A 19,867-nucleotide genomic window follows, 5' to 3' on the forward strand; every position below is an offset into this window, starting at 1 on the left:
GGCCAGGGAACTACCTCTAGCCCAGGCCAGGGCTGGCCAGGGAACTACCACTAGCCCAGACCAGGGCTGGCCAGGGAACTACCACTAGCCCAGGCCAGGGCTGGCCAGGGAACTACCACTAGCCCAGACCAGGGCTGGCCAGGGAACTACCACTAGCCCAGACCAGGGCTGGCCAGGGAACTACCTCTAGCCCAGGCCAGGGACCTACCTCTAGCCCAGACCAGGGCTGGCCAGGGAACTACCTCTAGCCCAGGCCAGGGCTGGCCAGGGAACTACCTCTAGCCCAGACCAGGGCTGGCCAGGGAACTACCTCTAGCCCAGGCCAGGGCTGGCCAGGGAACTACCACTTGCCCAGACCAGGGCTGGCCAGGGAACTACCTCTAGCCCAGACCAGGGCTGGCTAGGGAACTACCACTTGCCCAGACCAGGGCTGGCCAGGGAACTACCTCTAGCCCAGACCAGGGCTGGCCAGGGAACTACCACTTGCCCAGACCAGGGCTGGCCAGGGAACTACCTCTAGCCCAGACCAGGGCTGGCCAGGGAACTACCTCTAGCCCAGGCCAGGGCTGGCCAGGGAACTACCTCTAGCCCAGACCAGGGCTGGCCAGGGAACTACCTCTAGCCCAGGCCAGGGCTGGCCAGGGAACTACCACTTGCCCAGACCAGGGCTGGCCAGGGAACTACCTCTAGCCCAGACCAGGGCTGGCTAGGGAACTACCACTTGCCCAGACCAGGGCTGGCCAGGGAACTACCACTTGCCCAGACCAGGGCTGGCCAGGGAACTACCTCTAGCCCAGACCAGGGCTGGCTAGGGAACTACCACTTGCCCAGACCAGGGCTGGCCAGGGAACTACCACTTGCCCAGACCAGGGCTGGCTAGGGAACTAGAGGAGACAGTGACAGACAAGAGTATCTGTAGCCTGCAGTGAAAAGCATATAACAAACAATGACAGAGTGAGAGAGCAACAGCTGTGTGCCAGTCTCATAGTGCAGACACAGACTCAACACAGAGTCAGTCTGCACACAACAACACTGCTCCAGCTGTCCGCCCTATTTCCTCTCATATGATGTCACTGTGATAGCCAACCTTGCTGACTGACCACCCCAACATACACTGGTAGAGAGACAAGCATCTCTCTCTCTCTCTCTCTTTTCAGCCTCTGTTCTGTCCTACAATAGTGTTTTTCAGCCTCTGTTCTGTCCTATAATAACACACAGTGAAAGACAAGAGTACAGGCCTCGATAAAACGTGGAGAGGGGGTGAAGAGAGAGGGATGAAGGGGGGTGGGCGGTAGGACGAGGGAGGGAGGGTCAGTGTGAATCGTGGGAACATGTCAATTCAACAATGGGTTACTCTGCCTGGCAACCAGTCTCACAACGTGTAGCAACCACTGTCACAATGGGCTGGTTGCCGAGGGGCATCTCTAACCCAGATCATACACTAGGCTACTACAGTGAGTGATAAACGGCTCAAACACACACACACACACACACACACACACACACACACACACACACACACTATTAATAGCACTTGTAAGCCAAGAAGAAAAAAAAAATGACAATGATATATTTTACTTTGTACGGACTGAATGCTAAGTTAAGGACAGAACCGGTCTGACTGCAACTTCAATTAGCACTGAGGTGTGAAGTGAGAGGTGTCAAAGCCCTTGAGCCCAACAACGGCAGGAGAGTTTCACAGCCTCCCCCCACCCAAATGCAAAGGCCTTTGAAGGCCTCCTCGCAATCTCCCACATACAAAAGCCACAGGACAACTTTGTTTGGACCTTGTAAAGGACCATTCACGGAAACTGAAGTGATATAGCTCGCTAACCTCCTTTTGCACATGGGGGGAGAAGAACGGGGGACAGAGACCTGTTAGCTGGCGAGGTGGGATTTTCTACAAGGAATCTGCCTCCCGAAAAAAGATTCTCACAAGCAGATACTGCACTGTTCACTGTCTGCCCTGGTCTGTCTCCCCTGTCTGGTACTGTTACCCCCAGCACACTCACCCCTCTCTCCCTGGTCTGTCTCCCCTGTCTGGTACTGTTACCCCCAGCACACTCACCCCTCTCTCCCTGGCCTATTGGTTAGAGCATTGGGCCAGTAACCAGCAGGTAGTCTAGTGGTTAGAGTGTTGGGCCAGTAACCAGCAGGTAGCCTAGTGGTTAGAGGGGTGGCAGGTAGTCTAGTGGTTAGAGTGTTGGGCCAGTAACCAGCAGGTAGTCTAGTGGTTAGAGTGTTGGGCCAGTAACCAGCAGGTAGCCTAGTGGTTAGAGCGTTGGGCCAGTAACCAGCAGGTAGCCTAGTGGTTTGAGTGTTGGACCAGTAACCAGCAGGTTGCCTAGTGGTTAGAGTGTTGGGCCAGTAACCAGCAGGTAGCCTAGTGGTTAGAGTGTTGGGTCAGTAACCAGCAGGTTGCCTAGTGGTTAGAGCGTTGGGCCAGTAACCAGCAGGTAGCCTAGTGGTTAGAGTGTTGGGTCAGTAACCAGCAGGTAGCCTAGTGGTTAGAGCGTTGGACTAGTAACCGGAAGGTTGTGAGTTCAAACCCCCGAGCTGACAAGGTACAAATCTGTCGTTCTGCCCCTGAACAGGCAGTTAACCCACTGTTCCCAGGCTGTCATTGAAAATAAGAATGTGTTCTTAACTGACTTGCCTGGTTAAATAAAGGTAAAATTAAAAATAAAATAAAAATTAGCCTAGTGGTTAGAGCGTTGGGCCAGTAACCAGCAGGTAGCCTAGTGGTTAGAGCGTTGGGCCAGTAACGCCTAGTGGTTAGAGTGTTGGGCCAGTAACCAGCAGGTAGCCTAGTGGTTAGAGTGTTGGGCCAGTAAACAAAAGGCTGCTGGATCGAATTCTTCGAGCTGACAAGGTAAAAATGTGTCGTTCTACCCCTGAACAAGGCAGTTAACTCACTGTTCCCTGGTAGGCCGTCATTGAAAATAAGAATTTGTTCTTTATTGACTTGCCTAGTTAAATAAAGTTTGAATAAAAACATTTTTTTTTTTTTAGTATACGCCAACTATCAATTTATATTTATTTAAGACTTTTATAGCCTACTGAAATGTGCTTTCTCAAGTTATCTTGTTGGGGCGAGTGACTCCTTGAAGCCCCAAGCCATTATTTTGTTTATTTTTATTGTTGTTGAATTTTACCCCTTTTTCTTCCCAATTTCGTGGTATCCAATTGTTAGTAGCGACTATCTTGTCTCATCGCTACAACTCCCGTACGGACTCGGGAGAGACGAAGGTTGAAAGTCATGCGTCCTCCGATACACAACCCAGCAAAGCCGCACTGCTTCTTAACACAGCGCTCATCCAACCCGGAAGCCAGCCGCACCAATGTGTCGGAGGAAACACTGTGCACCTGGCAACCTTGGTTAGCGTGCACTGCGCCCGGCCCGCCACAGGAGTCGCTGGTGCGCGATGAGACAAGGATATCCTACCGGCCAAACCCTCCCTAACCCGGGCGACGCTAGGCCAAACCCTCCCTAACCTGGGCGACGCTAGGCCAAACCCTCCCTAACCTGGGCGACGCTTGGCCAAACCCTCCCTAACCCGGGCGACGCTTGGCCAAACCCTCCCTAACCCGGGCGACGCTAGGCCAAACCCTCCCTAACCCGGGCGACGCTTGTCCAAACCCTCCCTAACCCGGGCGACGCTAGGCCAAACCCTCCCTAACCCGGGCGACGCTAGGCCAAACCCTCCCTAACCTGGGCGACGCTAGGCCAAACCCTCCCTAAACCGGGCGACGCTAGGCCAAACCCTCCCTAAACCGGGCGACGCTAGGCCAAACCCTCCCTAACCCGGGCGACGCTAGGCCAAACCCTCCCTAAACCGGGCGACGCTAGGCCAAACCCTCCCTAACCCGGTCGACGCTTGTAGTTTATATGTGTAGTGTATATTTGTAGTGTATATTTGAAATGTATATTTGTAGTGTATATTTGTAGTGTATATTTGTAGTGTATATTTGTAGTGTATATTTGTAATGTATATTTGTAATGTATATTTGTAGTGTATATTTGAAATGTATATTTGTAGTGTATATTTGTAGTGTATATTTGAAATGTATATTTGTAGTGTATATTTGTAGTGTATATGTGTAGTGTATATTTGTAGTGTATATTTACTACTGCTCCACAAAAAAAAAAAAAAACTCAGGCAACCAACAGCCTATCGACCAAACAATCGACCAGTGTAATAATTGGATACAGATTCGTTTAGCTAAGAGGCCTTTGACTAGTAGTTGAAGTTAATGTTATGTTTGTAGGTGTCTACAGAGTTGAGAGCTGTAGAGAATGTGATTCAAAAGGGAGGTTTACCTAAACAGATAGAAAAATGAGGGAGATTTGGCCTTGTAGTGTGTGTGTGTGTGTGTGTGTGTGGGCAAACGCGTGCTGACACAGGAAGTAAACTGAACACGCCCTTTAAATAAAGACCAGTAATTGGCAGGCGTCTGTGTGTGAGTGAGACATGGCTATAGGTCTACAGACAGGACAAGAACCAGAGACAGGGGGGGAGGGGAGAGACAGAGAGAGAGAGAGAGAGACGGAAGGCTTCAAGGGGACTCCTATGGAAGGTAAACCTATAGCTCATCTCTTGGCAGTAGTACTGTAGATTACTTTATCACTGACCTCAACCCAGAGTCTCTCAGAACGTTCACAGTCAGCCCACTGACACCCCTATCAGACCACAGCAAAATCCTAGACAACTTCCTGGACCAAATGTTTCCCTGCCAGCAGTAGAAATGGTATATTTGACATAGCAGCTAACATATCAAATTCAAAAAGAAAACCTAAAGAAAATTAACAGCAATTAGAAATGATGAAGAGCCCAAAAACCTAAAGAAAGAAATTGAGAAAACTATCTAACCAAAAACAGACAACCAGAACTAACCCAAATGAGAGAATGGTTGTGGGTGACTGCTGACATTGCAAAGTGGTTAGAGCGTTGGGCCTGTAACCGAAAGGTTGCTGGATCGAATCCCCGAACTGACAAGGTAAAATCTGTCATTCTGCCCCAGTGAACACACTGGTCCCCTGGTGCCAAAGAGGTGGATGCTGATGAAGGCAGCCCCCCCCACACCTCTCTGATTCAGAGGGTTTGCGCTAAATGCGTAAGACACATTTCAGTTGTACAACTGACTAGGCATCCCCCTTGTCCCTCTCCTTGTCCCTCTCTTTGTCCCTGTCCCTCTCCCTGTCCCTCTCTTTGTTCCTGTCCCTCTCCCTGTCCCTCTCCCTGTCCTTCTCCCTGTCCTGTCCCTGTCCCTCTCCTTCTTCCTCTCCCTCTCTTTGTCCCTGTCCCTCTCCTTGTTCCTGTCCCTCTCCCTGTCCCTCTCCCTGTCCCTCTCCCTGTCCCTCTCTTTGTTCCTGTCCCTCTCCCTGTCCCTCTCCCTGTCCCTCTCTTTGTTCCTGTCCCTCTCCCTCTCCCTGTCCCTCTCTTTGTTCCTGTCCCTCTCCCTGTCCCTCTCCCTGTCCCTCTCTTTGTTCCTGTCCCTCTCCCTCTCCCCTGTCCCTCTCCCTGTCCCTCTCCCTGTCCCTCCCCCTGTCCCTCTCCCTGTCCCTCTCTTTGTTCCTGTCCCTCTCCCTGTCCCTCTCCCTGTCCCTCTCTTTGTTCCTGTCCCTCTCCCTGTCCCTCTCCCTGTCCCTCTCCCTGTCCCTCTCCCTGTCCCTCTCTTTGTTCCTGTCCCTCTCCCTGTCCCTCTCCCTGTCCCTCTCCCTGTCCCTCTCCCTGTCCCTCTCTTTGTTCCTGTCCCTCTCCCTGTCCCTCTCCCTGTCCCTCTCCCTGTCCCTCTCTTTGTTCCTGTCCCTCTCCCTGTCCCTCTCCCTGTCCCTCTCCCTGTCCCTCTCCCTGTCCCTCTCTTTGTTCCTGTCCCTCTCCCTGTCCCTCTCCCTGTCCCTGTATAGTCAGTGTTTGCGGGGGAAACATTATTCCATTACAGACAGGATTGTAAAAGGCCAAACTCAGCTGTTTTCTACTGTGGGTCATTACCCTGAGAGTCTTAATGAGGTGAGGAGGGAAGACTCTGATACCAGGGGACCTTGATCAGTGTGTGTGTGTGTGTGTGTGTGTGTGTGTGTGAGAGAGCTGGTCCGGGGGCTCTGTTCACAAACACACCCCACAGAGCCCCCGGACAGCAACACGATTAGACCCAACCAAATCACGAGAAAACAAAAGATAATTACTTGACACATTGGAAAGAATTAACAAAAAACTGAGCAAACTAGAAAGCTATTTGGCCCTAAACAGAGATTACACAGTGGCAGAATACCTGTCCACTGTGACTGACCCTAAACAGAGTGGACAGGTATGGCAGAATACCTGACCACTGTGACTGACCCTAAACAGAGAATACACAGTGGTAGAATACCTGACCAATGTGACTGACCCTAAACAGAGAATACACAGTGGCAGAATACCTGACCCTAACTTAAGGAAAGTTTTGACTATCTACAGACTCAGTGAGCATAGCCTTGCTATTGAGAAAGGCCACCGTAGACAGACATGGCTCTCAAGAGAAGACAGGCTATGTGCACACTTCCCACAAAATGAGGTGGAAACTAAGCTGCACTTCCTAACCTCCTGCCCAATGTATGACCATATTAGAGAGACATATTTCCCTCAGATTACACAGATCCACAAAGAATTAGAAAACAAATCCAATTTTGATAAACTCCCATATCTACTGGGTGAAATTCCACAGTGTGCCATCAGAGCAGCAAGATTTGTGACCTGTTGCCACAAGAAAAGGGCAACCAGTGAAGAACAAACAACATTGTAAATACAACCCATATTTATGTGTATTTATTTTCCCTTTTGTACTTTAACTATTTGCACATCATTACAACACTGTATATAGACATAATATGACATTTGAAATGTCTTTATTCTGTTGGATCTGTTGTGAGTGTAATGTTTACTGTTTATTTTATATTGTTTATTTCACTTTAGTTTATTATCTACTTCACTTGCTTTGGCAATGTTAACATATGTTTCCCATGTCAATAAAGACCCTTGAATTGAATTGAGAGAAAGAAAATGGGTCTCTATAAAGTGAGAGCGGACTTTGATCTGAGTGAGGCCTGCCTCTGACGCCCATCAGATGTACTGAGGGACATAAACAAACATGTTCCTTATGGAACACACACACATGCCCACACACTCCCAGGGGACATGATATTTGACCCAACTGACAGACGGATGAAGTGATAACAGGAACATATGTAGAAAAGAAAGACAGGAGAGACAGACAGCAGGAGACAAAGACAGGAGAGACAGACAGCAGGATACAAAGATAGGAGAGACAGACAGCAGGATAAAAAGACAGGAGAGAGACAGACAGCAGGAGAGAAAGACAGGAGAGAGACAGACAGCTGGAGAGAAAGACAGGAGAGAGACAGACAGCTGGACAGAAAGACAGGAGAGAGACAGACAGCTGGACAGAAAGACAGGAGAGAGACAGACAGCTGGACAGAAAGACAGGAGAGACAGACAGCAGGAGAGAAAGACAGGAGAGAGACAGACAGCTGGACAGAAAGACAGGAGAGAGACAGACAGCTGGACAGAAAGACAGGAGAGACAGACAGCAGGAGAGAAAGACAGGAGAGAGACAGACAGCTGGACAGAAAGACAGGAGAGACAGACAGCAGGAGAGAAAGACAGGAGAGAGACAGACAGCTGGACAGAAAGACAGGAGAGACAGACAGCAGGAGAGAAAGACAGGAGAGACAGACAGCAGGATACAAAGACAGGAGAGAGACAGCAGGATACAAAGACATGAGAGACAGACAGCAGGATAAAAAGACATGAGAGACAGACAGCTGGACAGAAAGACAGGAGAGACAGACAGCTGGACAGAAAGACAGGAGAGAGACAGACAGCTGGACAGAAAGACAGGAGAGAGACAGACAGCAGGAGAGAAAGACAGGAGAGAGACAGACAGCAGGAGAGAAAGACAGGAGAGAGACAGACAGCAGGAGAGAAAGACAGGAGAGAGACAGACAGCAGGAGAGAAAGACAGGAGAGAGACAGACAGCAGGAGAGAAAGACAGGAGAGAGACAGACAGCAGGATAGAAAGAAATAATTGAAGAAATAAGACCCAGCTCACAGAGAAGGACTCATATAGAACCCAGCTCACAGAGAAGGACTCATATAGAACCCAGCTCACAGAGAAGAACTCATATAGAACCCAGCTCAGAGAGAAGGACTCATATAGAACCCAGCTCAGAGAGAAGGACCCTTATAGAACCCAGCTCACAGAGAAGGACCCATATAGAACCCAGCTGAGAGAGAATGACTCATATAGAACCCAGCTCAGAGAGAAGGACTCATATAGAACCCAGCTCACAGAGAAGGACCCAGATCGGAGAAATAGAGAGGAAAACAAACACAGATACACAAAGGTCAAGGGTCGCACACTAGAAGGTAACACTTACATTAGCTCCACCCCCAGGACCATGGGCACCTTGTCTCCGGAATGGTTGCTACGGAAACGCAGGCGGAAGAGGTGGCTGGCCCCGGGATGCCGTGATGTCAGCATTCCGGCGGTGGTTCTGATGGGTGATAGGTTGATATCCTGAGCCTGGCAGGGTCCCACCCAGATATGATCCCTCAGAGCATAGTCTATCACTGCATAGCTGTCTTCACTGAGGGAGGGGGAGGGAGAAGAGGAGGGAGAGAGGGAGGGAGGGAGGGAGGGAGGGAGGGAGGGAGGGAGGGAGGGGAGGGAGGGAGGGAGGGAGGGAGGGAGGGAGGGAGGGAGGGAGGGCAAGAAGGAGAGACAGGGTAGAAGAGGGAGAGAGGGAGGGAGGGAGAGAGGAGTGAGAGAGGGAGGGAGAGAGGGAGGGAGGGAGGGCGAGAAGGAGAGAGAGGGTAGAAGAGGGAGAGAGGGAGGGAGGGAGAGCAGAGAGAGAGAAGGAGAGAGAAGAAAAGGGAGAGAGGGAGGGGGAGAGGAGAGGGGGAGAGAGGGAGAGAGAGAGAGAGAGAGAAGGAGAGGGAAGAAGAGGGGGAGGGAGGGAGGGAGGGAAAAGGGATTGGAGGGGGAGAGAGGAGAAAGGGAGAGAGAGAGCAGAGAGAGAGGAGAGGGAGAGAAAAGGGATTGGAGGGGAAGAGAGGGGAAAGGGAGAGAGAGAGCAGAGAGAGAGAGAGAAGGAGAGACATCAATTAGCCCCACAACTGAAACACCTGTACCACAACTCAGTCCCTGCTTTACTTCCTGGTAGTAATTAGGTAGAGTTTGATGTCTGGCTGGGAATTGCCAGGGACCCAATGATACGATATTATCACGACACTTAGGTGCTGATACAATATGTATAGTGATTCTGATGATTCTATATGTATTGTGATTCTGATGATTCTATATGCGATTTGATGTTCCAAACGTATTGCTCACCATATGTCTGCTGTAGAGAGACGAGAGAGAGACGAGAGAGAGAGACGAGAGAGAGACGAGAGAGAGACGAGAGAGAATCGATAGAGGGACGAGAGAGAGAGACGAGAGAGTCGAGAGACGAGAGAGAGAGACGAGAGAGAGTCGAGAGAGTCACGAGAGAGGGACGAGAGAGACGAGAGAGACGAGAGTCGAGAGAGACGAGAGAGTCGAGAGAGAGACGAGAGAGAGACGAGAGAGAGACGAGAGAGAGACGAGAGAGAGACGAGAGAGAGTCGAGAGAGAGACGAGAGAGAGTCGAGAGAGAGACGAGAGAGAGTCGAGAGAGTTGAGAGAGAGAGACGAGAGAGAGAGGAGAGAGAGACGAGAGAGAGGGACGAGAGAGAGTTGAGAGAGAGACGAGAGAGTCGAGAAAGGGACGAGAGAGAGACGAGAGTCGAGAGAGACGAGAGAGGGACGAGAGAGAGACGAGGGACGAGAGAGGGACGAGAGAGACGAGAGAGGGACGAGAGAGAGACGAGAGAGGGACGAGAGAGAGACGAGAGAGAGACGAGAGAGACGAGAGAGAGACGAGAGAGACGAGAGAGAGACGAGAGAGGGACGAGAGAGTCGAGAGAGGGACGAGAGAGAGACGAGAGAGGGATGAGAGAGACGAGAGAGGGACGAGAGAGAGACGAGTGAGGGACGAGAGACGAGAGAGAGACGAGAGGGACGAGAGAGAGACGAGAGAGAGAGGGACGAGAGAGAGTCGAGAGAGAGATGAGAGAGATGAGAGAGAGATACGAGAGAGAGTCGAGAGAGGGACGAGGGAAAGTCGAGAGAGAGACGAGAGAGAGCCATGAGAAAATGAGTTTTGATCAGTCAGTCAGGGAAAATATGTTAGGTCAACTATTTAAAAATATGAACAATACTAGAGTTTGCCACAGGTACAGCCAACTAGCACTACCTAACACAATCTATAGATTTAATAAATTAACACTTGGAGTCAAATAGCAATATAACATGGTCAAAAAACAATCCTGTGATATGTAACAATTCCCCCCATCACTAGTTTACTATTATACAATGCCTTGCAAAAGTATTCGGCACCCTTGAACTTTGCGACCTTTTGCCACATTTCAGGCTTCAAACATAAAGATATAAAACTGTATTTTTTTGTGAAGAATCAACAACAAGTGGGACACAATCATGAAGTGGAACTACATTTATTGGATATTTCAATCTTTTTTAACAAATCAAAAACTGAAAAGTTGGGCGTGCAAGATTATTCAGCCCCCTTAAGTTAATACTTTGTAGCGCCACCTTTTGCTGCGATTACAGCTGTAAGTCGCTTGGGGTATGTCTCTATCAGTTTTGCACATCGAGATACTGACATTTTTTCCCATTTCTCCTTGCAAAACAGCTCGAGCTCAGTGAGGTTGGATGGAGAGCATTTGTGAACAGCAGTTTTCAGTTCTTTCCACAGATTCTCGATTGGATTCAGGTCTGGACTTTGACTTGGCCATTCTAACACCTGGATATGTTTATTTTTGAACCATTCCATTGTAGATTTTGCTTTATGTTTTGGATCATTGTCTTGTTGGAAGACAAATCTCCGTCCCAGTCTCAGGTCTTTTGCAGACTCCATCAGGTTTTCTTCCAGAATGGTCCTGTATTTGGCTCCATCCATCTTCCCATCAATTTTAACCATCTTCCCTGTCCCTGCTGAAGAAAAGCAGGCCCAAACTATGATGCTGCCACCACCATGTTTGACAGTGGGTATGGTGTGTTCAGGGTGATGAGCTGTGTTGCTTTTACGCCAAACATAACGTTTTGCATTGTTGCCAAAAAGTTCAATTTTGGTTTCATCTGACCAGAGCACCTTCTTCCACATGTTTGGTGTGTCTCCCAGGTGGCTTGTGGCAAACTTTAAACTACACTTTTTATGGATATCTTTAAGAAATGGCTTTCTTCTTGCCACTCTTCCATAAAGGCCAGATTTGTGCAATATACGATTGATTATTGTCCTATGGACAGAGTCTCCCACCTCAGCTGTAGATCTCTGCAGTTCATCCAGAGTGATCATGGGCCTCTTGGCTGCATCTCTGATCAGTCTTCTCCTTGTATGAGCTGAAAGTTTAGAGGGAAGGCCAGGTCTTGGTAGATTTGCAGTGGTCTGATACTCCATCCATTTCAATATTATCGCTTGCACAGTGCTCCTTGGAATGTTTAAAGCTTGGGAAATCTTTTTGTATCCAAATCCGGCTTTAAACTTCTTCACAACAGTATCTCGAACCTGCCTGGTGTGTTCCTTGTTCTTCATGATGCTCTCTGCGCTTTTAACGGACCTCTGAGACTATCACAGTGCAGGTGCATTTATACAGAGACTTGATTACACACAGGTGGATTGTATTTATCATCATTAGTCATTTAGGTCAACATTGGATCATTCAGAGATCCTCACTGAACTTCTGGAGAGAGTTTGCTGCACTGAAAGTAAAGGGGCTGAATAATTTTGCACACCCAATTTTTCAGTTTTTGATTTGTTAAAAAAGTTTGAAATATCCAATAGATGTCGTTCCACTTCATGATTGTGTCCCACTTGTTGTTGATTCTTCACAAAAAAATACAGTTTTATATCTTTATGTTTGAAGCCTGAAATGTGGCAAAAGGTCGCAAAGATCAAAGGGGGCCGAATACTTTCGCAAGGCACTGTATGTATATATATAAATAACTGCTCAACATGTGTGTGCTTAGTTTACCATGAGTACCCTCATTATGTCTGACACTTCCTGCTGTTAGCTGGAGCTATAGGGAACTCATTCTAGTGACCTGTCTCACACCGGGAAGCAGAGTTCGGGGGTCGGCCGGGAAGCTGAGTTCGGGGGTCGGCCGGGAAGCTGAGTTCGGGGTCGGCCGGGAAGCTGAGTTCGGGGTCGGCCGGGAAGCAGAGTTCGGGGGTCGGCCGGGAAGCAGAGTTAGGGGATCGGCTCGGCCGGGAAGCTGAGTTCGGGGGTCGGCCGGGAAGCTGAGTTCGGGGGTCGGCCGGGAAGCTGAGTTAGGGGATCGGCCGGGAAGCAGAGTTAAGGGGTCGGCCGGGAAGCTGAGTTAGCGGGTCGGCCGGGAAGCTGAGTTCGGGGGTCGGCCGGAAAGCAGAGTTAGGGGATCGGCTGGGAAGCAGAGTTCGGGGGTCGGCAGGGAAGCTGATTTCGGGGGTCCAATTGGGATTTGAAATGACAGCCAAAGGGATACTGTCCAGGGATCGACTTCCCTGCGACACACGCCCCAATTCAGGACCTTTCCTAAGGCTGGTTGAGAAGACCTGTCATGGTTGAGAGGTTGGAGGCAGGGACTTCTGGTACCCATCACACCCTACACTCAATTACTGAATCCCCATGGCAACCAACGACAACCAATCTGACGGCTCGGAGGAGGAGGGGAGGTGGAGAGGTTAAAATGGGGGGGGAGATCAGAAAGAGGGCGAAGTGTCTGGTGTGTAAAGTGCCAGTAAAGAATCCTAACCTTTCCCAGAATCCCCTCCTGATACAATGTATGGAATTCCATTTACATTCCTCTGTGGAATGGGGTGGGGAGGGGGGGGGGGTAGAATGCACAAGTACTGAATGAGAACAGTAGAGAGGAGGACTTGGCAGTCTTAGAAAAGAGTTGAGAGCTGCAATATGTACGTCCACACACACACACACACACACACACACACACACACACACACACACACACACACACACACACACACACACACACACACACACACACACACACACACACACGGAGAAACATGTCCGTTGATACCGGAGTCTTGTGATAAAGGCTTCTCCTCCTCGGTGACTGAACGGACATCATCAGAACATTATCAGTACGACCTCCTGATGGAGGGAGAGAACGAGAGAGAGATGGAGGGGAGTAGAGAGGATGTTTACAGACAGACAGACAGAGCACAATGTTCTGGTGCTAAGTGGGAGTGTTGAGACGCTAGCTTAGTCACACACAGAGACAGATTGATAGAGAGAGACAGACAGAGACACCGACCAATAGTCAGCCAGAGAGAAACCGAGACAAACAGAGAGACGCAGACACAGACAAACATACAGACAGAGGTAGTAGCGTGCCACAGCAGGGTTCCCGTGCTTCAACAGAACAAACCCAAACACTCCCAGCCCTGAACACACGCCAGCATAGTGCTGGGGTCTTCTGCATTGGATCAAATTCCCAGAAAGAAAGAAAAGATTTGAGGTATTTTGAGAGAGTGCGGCATGGCGATCAGTCTCAGCTGGAGATTCAGGAAATGAGAAGCACACACACACTCACACACACACACACACACACACACGAGCCATATGGTTTCCAGGAAGACAAACTTTATTCATGGCGTGCAGAATGTTCCTGAATTTGTTTTTGAGGGAAAAATAAGCTTCCATTCTGATCCGGCTGTCAATGTGCAGCGCGCCATGGGTTACGTTCAATACAGACAGACAGACACACACACACACACACACACACACACACACACACACACACACACACACACACACGTACAGACACACACATACAGACACACACATACAGACACACACACACACACACACACACACACACACACACAGACACACACACACACACACACACACACACACACACGTACAGACACGCACATGTACAGACACACACATGTACAGACACACACACACACATGTACAGACACACACATGTACCAGGCACACACATGTACCAGACACACACACGTACAGACACACACACGTACAGACACACACATGTACAGACACACACACGTACAGACACACCCTGATTCTGAGGACACCCATAGAGGTGCAGTCGGGAAGTACTCAGATCTCTCGACAGTTTCCATATTTTGTTAGGTTACAGACGTATTTTAAAACGGTATTTTAAATTGTTTAATTCCCCTCAATCAATCTACACACAACACCACAATGACAAAACAAAAACAGGTTTATAGAAATGTTAGACATTTATAAAAAACTTAAATATCACATGTACATAAGTATTCAGACCCTTTACTCAGTACTTTGTTGAAGCACCTTTGGCAGTGATTACACCCTCGAGTCTTCTTGGGTATGATGCTACAAGCTACACCTTGGGGAGTTTCTCCCATTCTTCTCTGCAGTTCCTCTCAAGCTCTGTCAGGTTGGATGGGGAGCGTCGTTGCACAGCTATTTTCAGGTCTCTCCAGAGATGTTCGATTGGGTTCAAGTCCGGGCTCTGGCTGGGCCTCTCAAGGACATTCAAAGACTTGTCCCGAAGCCACTCCTGCGCTGTGTGCTTAGTGTCGTTGTCCTGTTGGAAGGTGAACCTTCGCCCCAGTCTGAGGTCCTGAGCGCTCTGGAGCAGGTTCTCATCAAGTATCTCTCTGTACTTTGCTCCTCTCATCTTTCCCCCGATCCTGACTAGTCTCCCAGGCCCTGCCGCTGAAAAACATCCCCACAGCATGATGCTGCCACCACCATGCTTCACCGTAGGGATGGTGCCAGGTTTCTTCCAGACATGAAGCTTGGCATTCAGGTCAAAGAGTTCAATCTTGGTTTCATCAGACCTGTCTCTTATGGTCTGAGTCCTTTCGGTGTCTTTTGGCAAACTCCTAGCGGGCTTTCATGTGCCTTTTACTGAGGAGTGGCTTACGTCTGGCCACTCTACCATAAAGTTCTGATTTTTGGAGTGCTGCAGAGATGGTTGTCCTTCTGGAAGGTTCTCCCATCTCCACAGAGGAACTCTAGAACTCTGTCACAGTGACCATCGGAGTCACCTCCCTGACCAAGGCCCTTCTCCCCTGATTGCTCAGTTTGGCCGGGTGGCCAGCTCTAGGAAGAGTCTTGGTGGTTCCAAACTTCTTCCATTTAAGAATGATGGAGGCCACTGTGTTCTTGGGGACCTTCAATGCAGCAGACATTTTTTGGTATCCAGATCTGTGCCTTTAATGCTGCAGAAATGTTTTGTTACCGTTGTGCCTCGACACAATCCTGTCTCGGAGCTCTACGGACGATTCCTTCGAACTCATGGCTTGGATTTTGCTCTGACATTCATTGTCAACTGTGGGACCTTATACAGACAGGTGTGTGCCTTTCCAAATCATGTCCAATCAATTGAATTTACCACAGGTGGACTCCAATCAAGTTGTAGAAACATCTCAAAGATGATCAATGGAAACAGGATGGACCTGAGCTCCATTTTGAGTCTCATAGCAAAAGGTCTGAATACTCATGTAAATACTCATGTAAATAACCTTCTATTATTTTTTATATACATTTTGCAAAAATGTCTGAAAACCTGTTTTTTGCTTTGCCATTATGGGGTTTTGTGATGTCATTATGGGGTATTGTGATGTCATTATGGGGTATTGTGATGTCATTATGGGGTATTGTGATTTTATTATGGGAAATTGTGATGTCATTATGGGGTATCGTGATGTCATTATGGGGTATCGTCCCCCCCCCCCCACCCCCCGCCTGATGTCATTATGGGGTATCGCGATGTCATTATGGGGTATCGCGATGTCATTATGGGGTTTTGTGATGTCATTATGGGGTATTGTGATGTCATTATGGGGTTTTGTGATGTCATTATGGGGTATTGTGATGTCATTATGGGGAATCGTGATGTCATTATGGGGAATCGTGATGTCATTATGGGGTATCGTGATGTCATTATGGGGAATCGTGATGTCATTATGGGGTATCGCGATGTCATTATGGGGTATCGCGATGTCATTATGGGGTATCGCGATGTCATTATGGGGTATCGCGATGTCATTATGGGGTATCGCGATGTCATTATGGGGTATCGCGATGTCATTATGGGGTATCGCGATGTCATTATGGGGTATCGCGATGTCATTATGGGGTATCGCGATGTCATTATGGGGTATCGTGATGTCATTATGGGGTATCGTGATGTCATTATGGGGTATCGTGATGTCATTATGGGGTATCGCGATGTCATTATGGGGTATCGCGATGTCATTATGGGGTATCGTGATGTCATTATGGGGTATCGTGGAATGATTAATGAGGTATAAAAATAATGTCATCCATTTTTGAATAAGGCTGTAACGTAACAAAATGTGGAAAAAGTCACGGGGTCTGAATATTTTCAGAATGCACTGTATGGGTGTGCGCCCGTCACTCCCTGCCCGTCCCTCCCCGCCCGCCCCACCCCGCCCGCCTTCCCCCTCTGAGGAGCCAAAATGCATCTCTGTTACAGCACCCAGAGGACCGACTATTGTGACAGAATAATAGTATCGTATCCATGTCTGGTATCTGAAACATGTCCCCTAAAGAGGACTCTATATGGATTATCTCTGTGGTAACTTGTCTCCTAAAGAGGATTTCTATATGGATTATCTCTGTGGTAACTTGTCCCCTAAAGAGGATCTCTAAATGTGTGGATTATCTCTGTGGTAACTTGTCCCCTAAAGAGGATCTCTACATGGATTATCTCTGTGGTAACTTGTCCCCTAAAGAGAATCTCTATATGGATTATCTCTGTGGTAACATGTCCCCTAAAGAGGACTCTATATGGATTATCTCTGTGGTAACTTGTCTCCTAAAGAGGATCTCTATATGGATTATCTCTGTGGTAACTTGTCTCCTAAAGAGGATCTCTATATGGATTATCTCTATGGTAACTTGTCTCCTAAAGAGGATCTCTACATGGATTATCTCTGTGGTAACTTGTCTCCTAAAGAGGACTCTATATGGATTATCTCTGTGGTAACTTGTCTCCTAAAGAGGATCTCTACATGGATTATCTCTGTGGTAACATGTCCCCTAAAGAGGACTCTATATGGATTATCTCTGTGGTAACTTGTCTCCTAAAGAGGATCTCTATATGGATTATCTCTGTGGTAACTTGTCCCCTAAAGAGGATCTCTATATGGATTATCTCTGTGGTAACTTGTCTCCTAAAGAGGATCTCTATATGGATTATCTCTGTGGTAACTTGTCTCCTAAAGAGGATCTCTATATGGATTATCTCTGTGGTAACATGTCCCCTAAAGAGGACTCTATATGGATTATCTCTGTGGTAACTTGTCTCCTAAAGAGGACTCTATATGGATGTATTATTTCTGTGTATTGTATCTGTACATGATGAACTCTGAATTACTCAAAGGGGGTTTATGTTCCTCTCAGGAATGCTGTTCTATTTACATCGGCCTCCCCCTCATCACACCAGCCTTTAGATGCTGTTCTATTTACATCGGCCTCCCCCCCTCATCACACCAGCCTTTAGATGCTGTTCTATTTACATCGGCTTCACCCCCTCATCACACCAGCCTTTAGATGCTGTTCTATTTACATCGGCCTCCCCCCCTCATCACACCAGCCTTTAGATGCTGTTCTATTTACATCGGCCTCCCCCCCTCATCACACCAGCCTTTAGATGCTGTTCTATTTACATCGGCTTCACCCCCTCATCACACCAGCCTTTAGATGCTGTTCTATTTACATCGGTCTCCCCCTCATCACACCAGCCTTTAGATGCTGTTCTATTTACATCGGCCTCCCCCCCTCATCACACCAGCCTTTAGATGCTGTTCTATTTACATTAGTCTCACCCCCTCATCACACCAGCCTTTAGATGCTGTTCTATTTACATTAGTCTCACCCCCTCATCACACCAGCCTTTAGATGCTGTCCTATTTACATTAGTCTCACCCCCTCATCACACCAGCCTTTAGATGCTGTTCTATTTTCATTAGTCTCACCCCCTCATCACACCAGCCTTTAGATGCTGTTCTATTTACATTAGTCTCACCCCCTCATCACACCAGCCTTTAGATGCTGTTCTATTTACATTAGTCTCACCCCCTCATCACACCAGCCTTTAGATGCTGTTCTATTTACATTAGTCTCACCCCCTCATCACACCAGCCTTTAGATGCTGTGACACCCTGAGGAGATTGTTGGGCCTGGGGGTGTTTAGGTTACTGTAAACTTGGTATTGTTTGATTGGTCAATTTACATTAGTCTCACCATCACACCAGGTGCTTGGTTTTGGGTTGAGAAGGTTCCACCTTCAGATGTTCTACAGGTAATGAAATGCATTGGTTCTCTCTCTTATCTTGTATCCAGTCCATGGAGGAAGGTTGTATGATCAATTCTCGCTTCCTAGAATTCTCGGCCTCTGGCCTAGTGAGTGTCTCGTTGTTCATGCTTTGTCCTATAAGTTAACTGTAGGATCTATGTGGTTGGAATATATGCCTTGTAACGCTTGTTGATGTTTGGAACTTAAGCTTCCTGCCTGGTATGTTCATCCATTCTTGTTCAATGTTAATTAATCATCTGCCTTTGATATAGACAATTCTCAGATCCATTCTTGTTCAATGTTTATTAACCATCTGCCTTTGATGTAGACAATTCTCAGACCCATTCTTGTTCAATGTTAATTAACCATCTGCCTTTGATGTAGACAATTCTCAGACCCATTCTTGTTAGTCAACGTCAACTCATTGTCTAATGCTTGCTTGTATATTTATTGTATTAATTATCTTTATAGAGTCATATAAACATTTCAATAGGCTAATTGCTTAGTCTTCATTACGAGTGTTATGGGAGGTGTATATACACATATTGCTGCCCAATGCAAGGTCACACTTGACTCATCCTAGAGACAAATCACTCACACAAAGACACAAGGATGAACGTGTGGAGTTTCCCTGCACATAACTCTGTCGCAATGACCTACAGACAATTTGGGCAGCTCACAATCTTTACATCTAATGCTTGGTTAGACTGTGGGATTGGCTGTGATTGGCTAGTGAGACTGTGGACCCACCTCTTCTTCCTGGTGAGGATGAGGACATCATTGAAGAGGAAGAAGTAGACCTGATGACGTGACGTCCTCTTGGAGAAGATGCCGTTCTCCTCCACAAAGGCTGTGAGCTCCCCTCTCTTCACCATCCACCTAGACGACGACACCAATGGGAATGGCTGGGGGGGAGAGAGAGAGAGAAAGAGAGAGAAGAGACAGAGGGGAGAGAGGACAGAGGGGAGATGAGAGAGGACAAGAGGGAGGAGAGAGGACAAAAGGGAGATGAGAGAGGGGAGAGAGAGAGAGGAGGGAGGAGAGAGGAGGGAGAGGAGAGAGAGGAGAGACAGGGGGGAGAGAGGACAGAGGGGAGATGAGAGAGAGGAGGGAGAGGACAGAGGAGAGAGGGGAGAGGAAATAGAGAGAGAGGAGAGAGCAAAGAGAGAGAGAGAGAAGGGAGAGTTCAGGAGAGAGGGAGACAGAGAGAGGACAAAGGAGAGAAAGAGGGGAGAGAGGAGGGGAGGACAGAGGAGAGAGAGGGGGAGAGAGAGGACAGAGGGGAGAGGAAGTAGAGAGAGGAGAGAGAGCAAAGAGAGAGAGAAGGGAGAGAGGAGAGGGGAGGACAGAGGAGAGAGAGGACAGAGGGGAGATGAGAGAGGACAAGAGGGAGGAGAGAGGACAAAAGGGAGATGAGAGAGG

The 19,867-nt window shown here is 48.3% G+C and overlaps 1 protein-coding gene across 1 annotated transcript in view; it reads right to left on the bottom strand.

The window, feature by feature from the left end:
* The window catches only part of LOC135538630 (rho guanine nucleotide exchange factor 26-like), a 38,490-nt gene extending 19,089 nt beyond the window's left edge, over window positions 1-19,401 (bottom strand). The window contains exons 1-2 of the mRNA XM_064964502.1: window positions 19,196-19,401; window positions 8,439-8,648 (exon numbers count right to left, since the gene is read on the bottom strand). Of these exons, the coding sequence (XP_064820574.1) occupies window positions 8,439-8,648; window positions 19,196-19,320 (335 nt within the window). The 5' untranslated portion in view covers window positions 19,321-19,401. The remainder of the gene's footprint in view (window positions 1-8,438; window positions 8,649-19,195) is intronic.
* Between the last annotated feature and the right edge of the window lie 466 nt (window positions 19,402-19,867).

This window comes from Oncorhynchus masou, unplaced genomic scaffold (genome assembly GCF_036934945.1).
Source record: "Oncorhynchus masou masou isolate Uvic2021 unplaced genomic scaffold, UVic_Omas_1.1 unplaced_scaffold_993, whole genome shotgun sequence".
Lineage (NCBI taxonomy): Eukaryota > Metazoa > Chordata > Actinopteri > Salmoniformes > Salmonidae > Oncorhynchus > Oncorhynchus masou.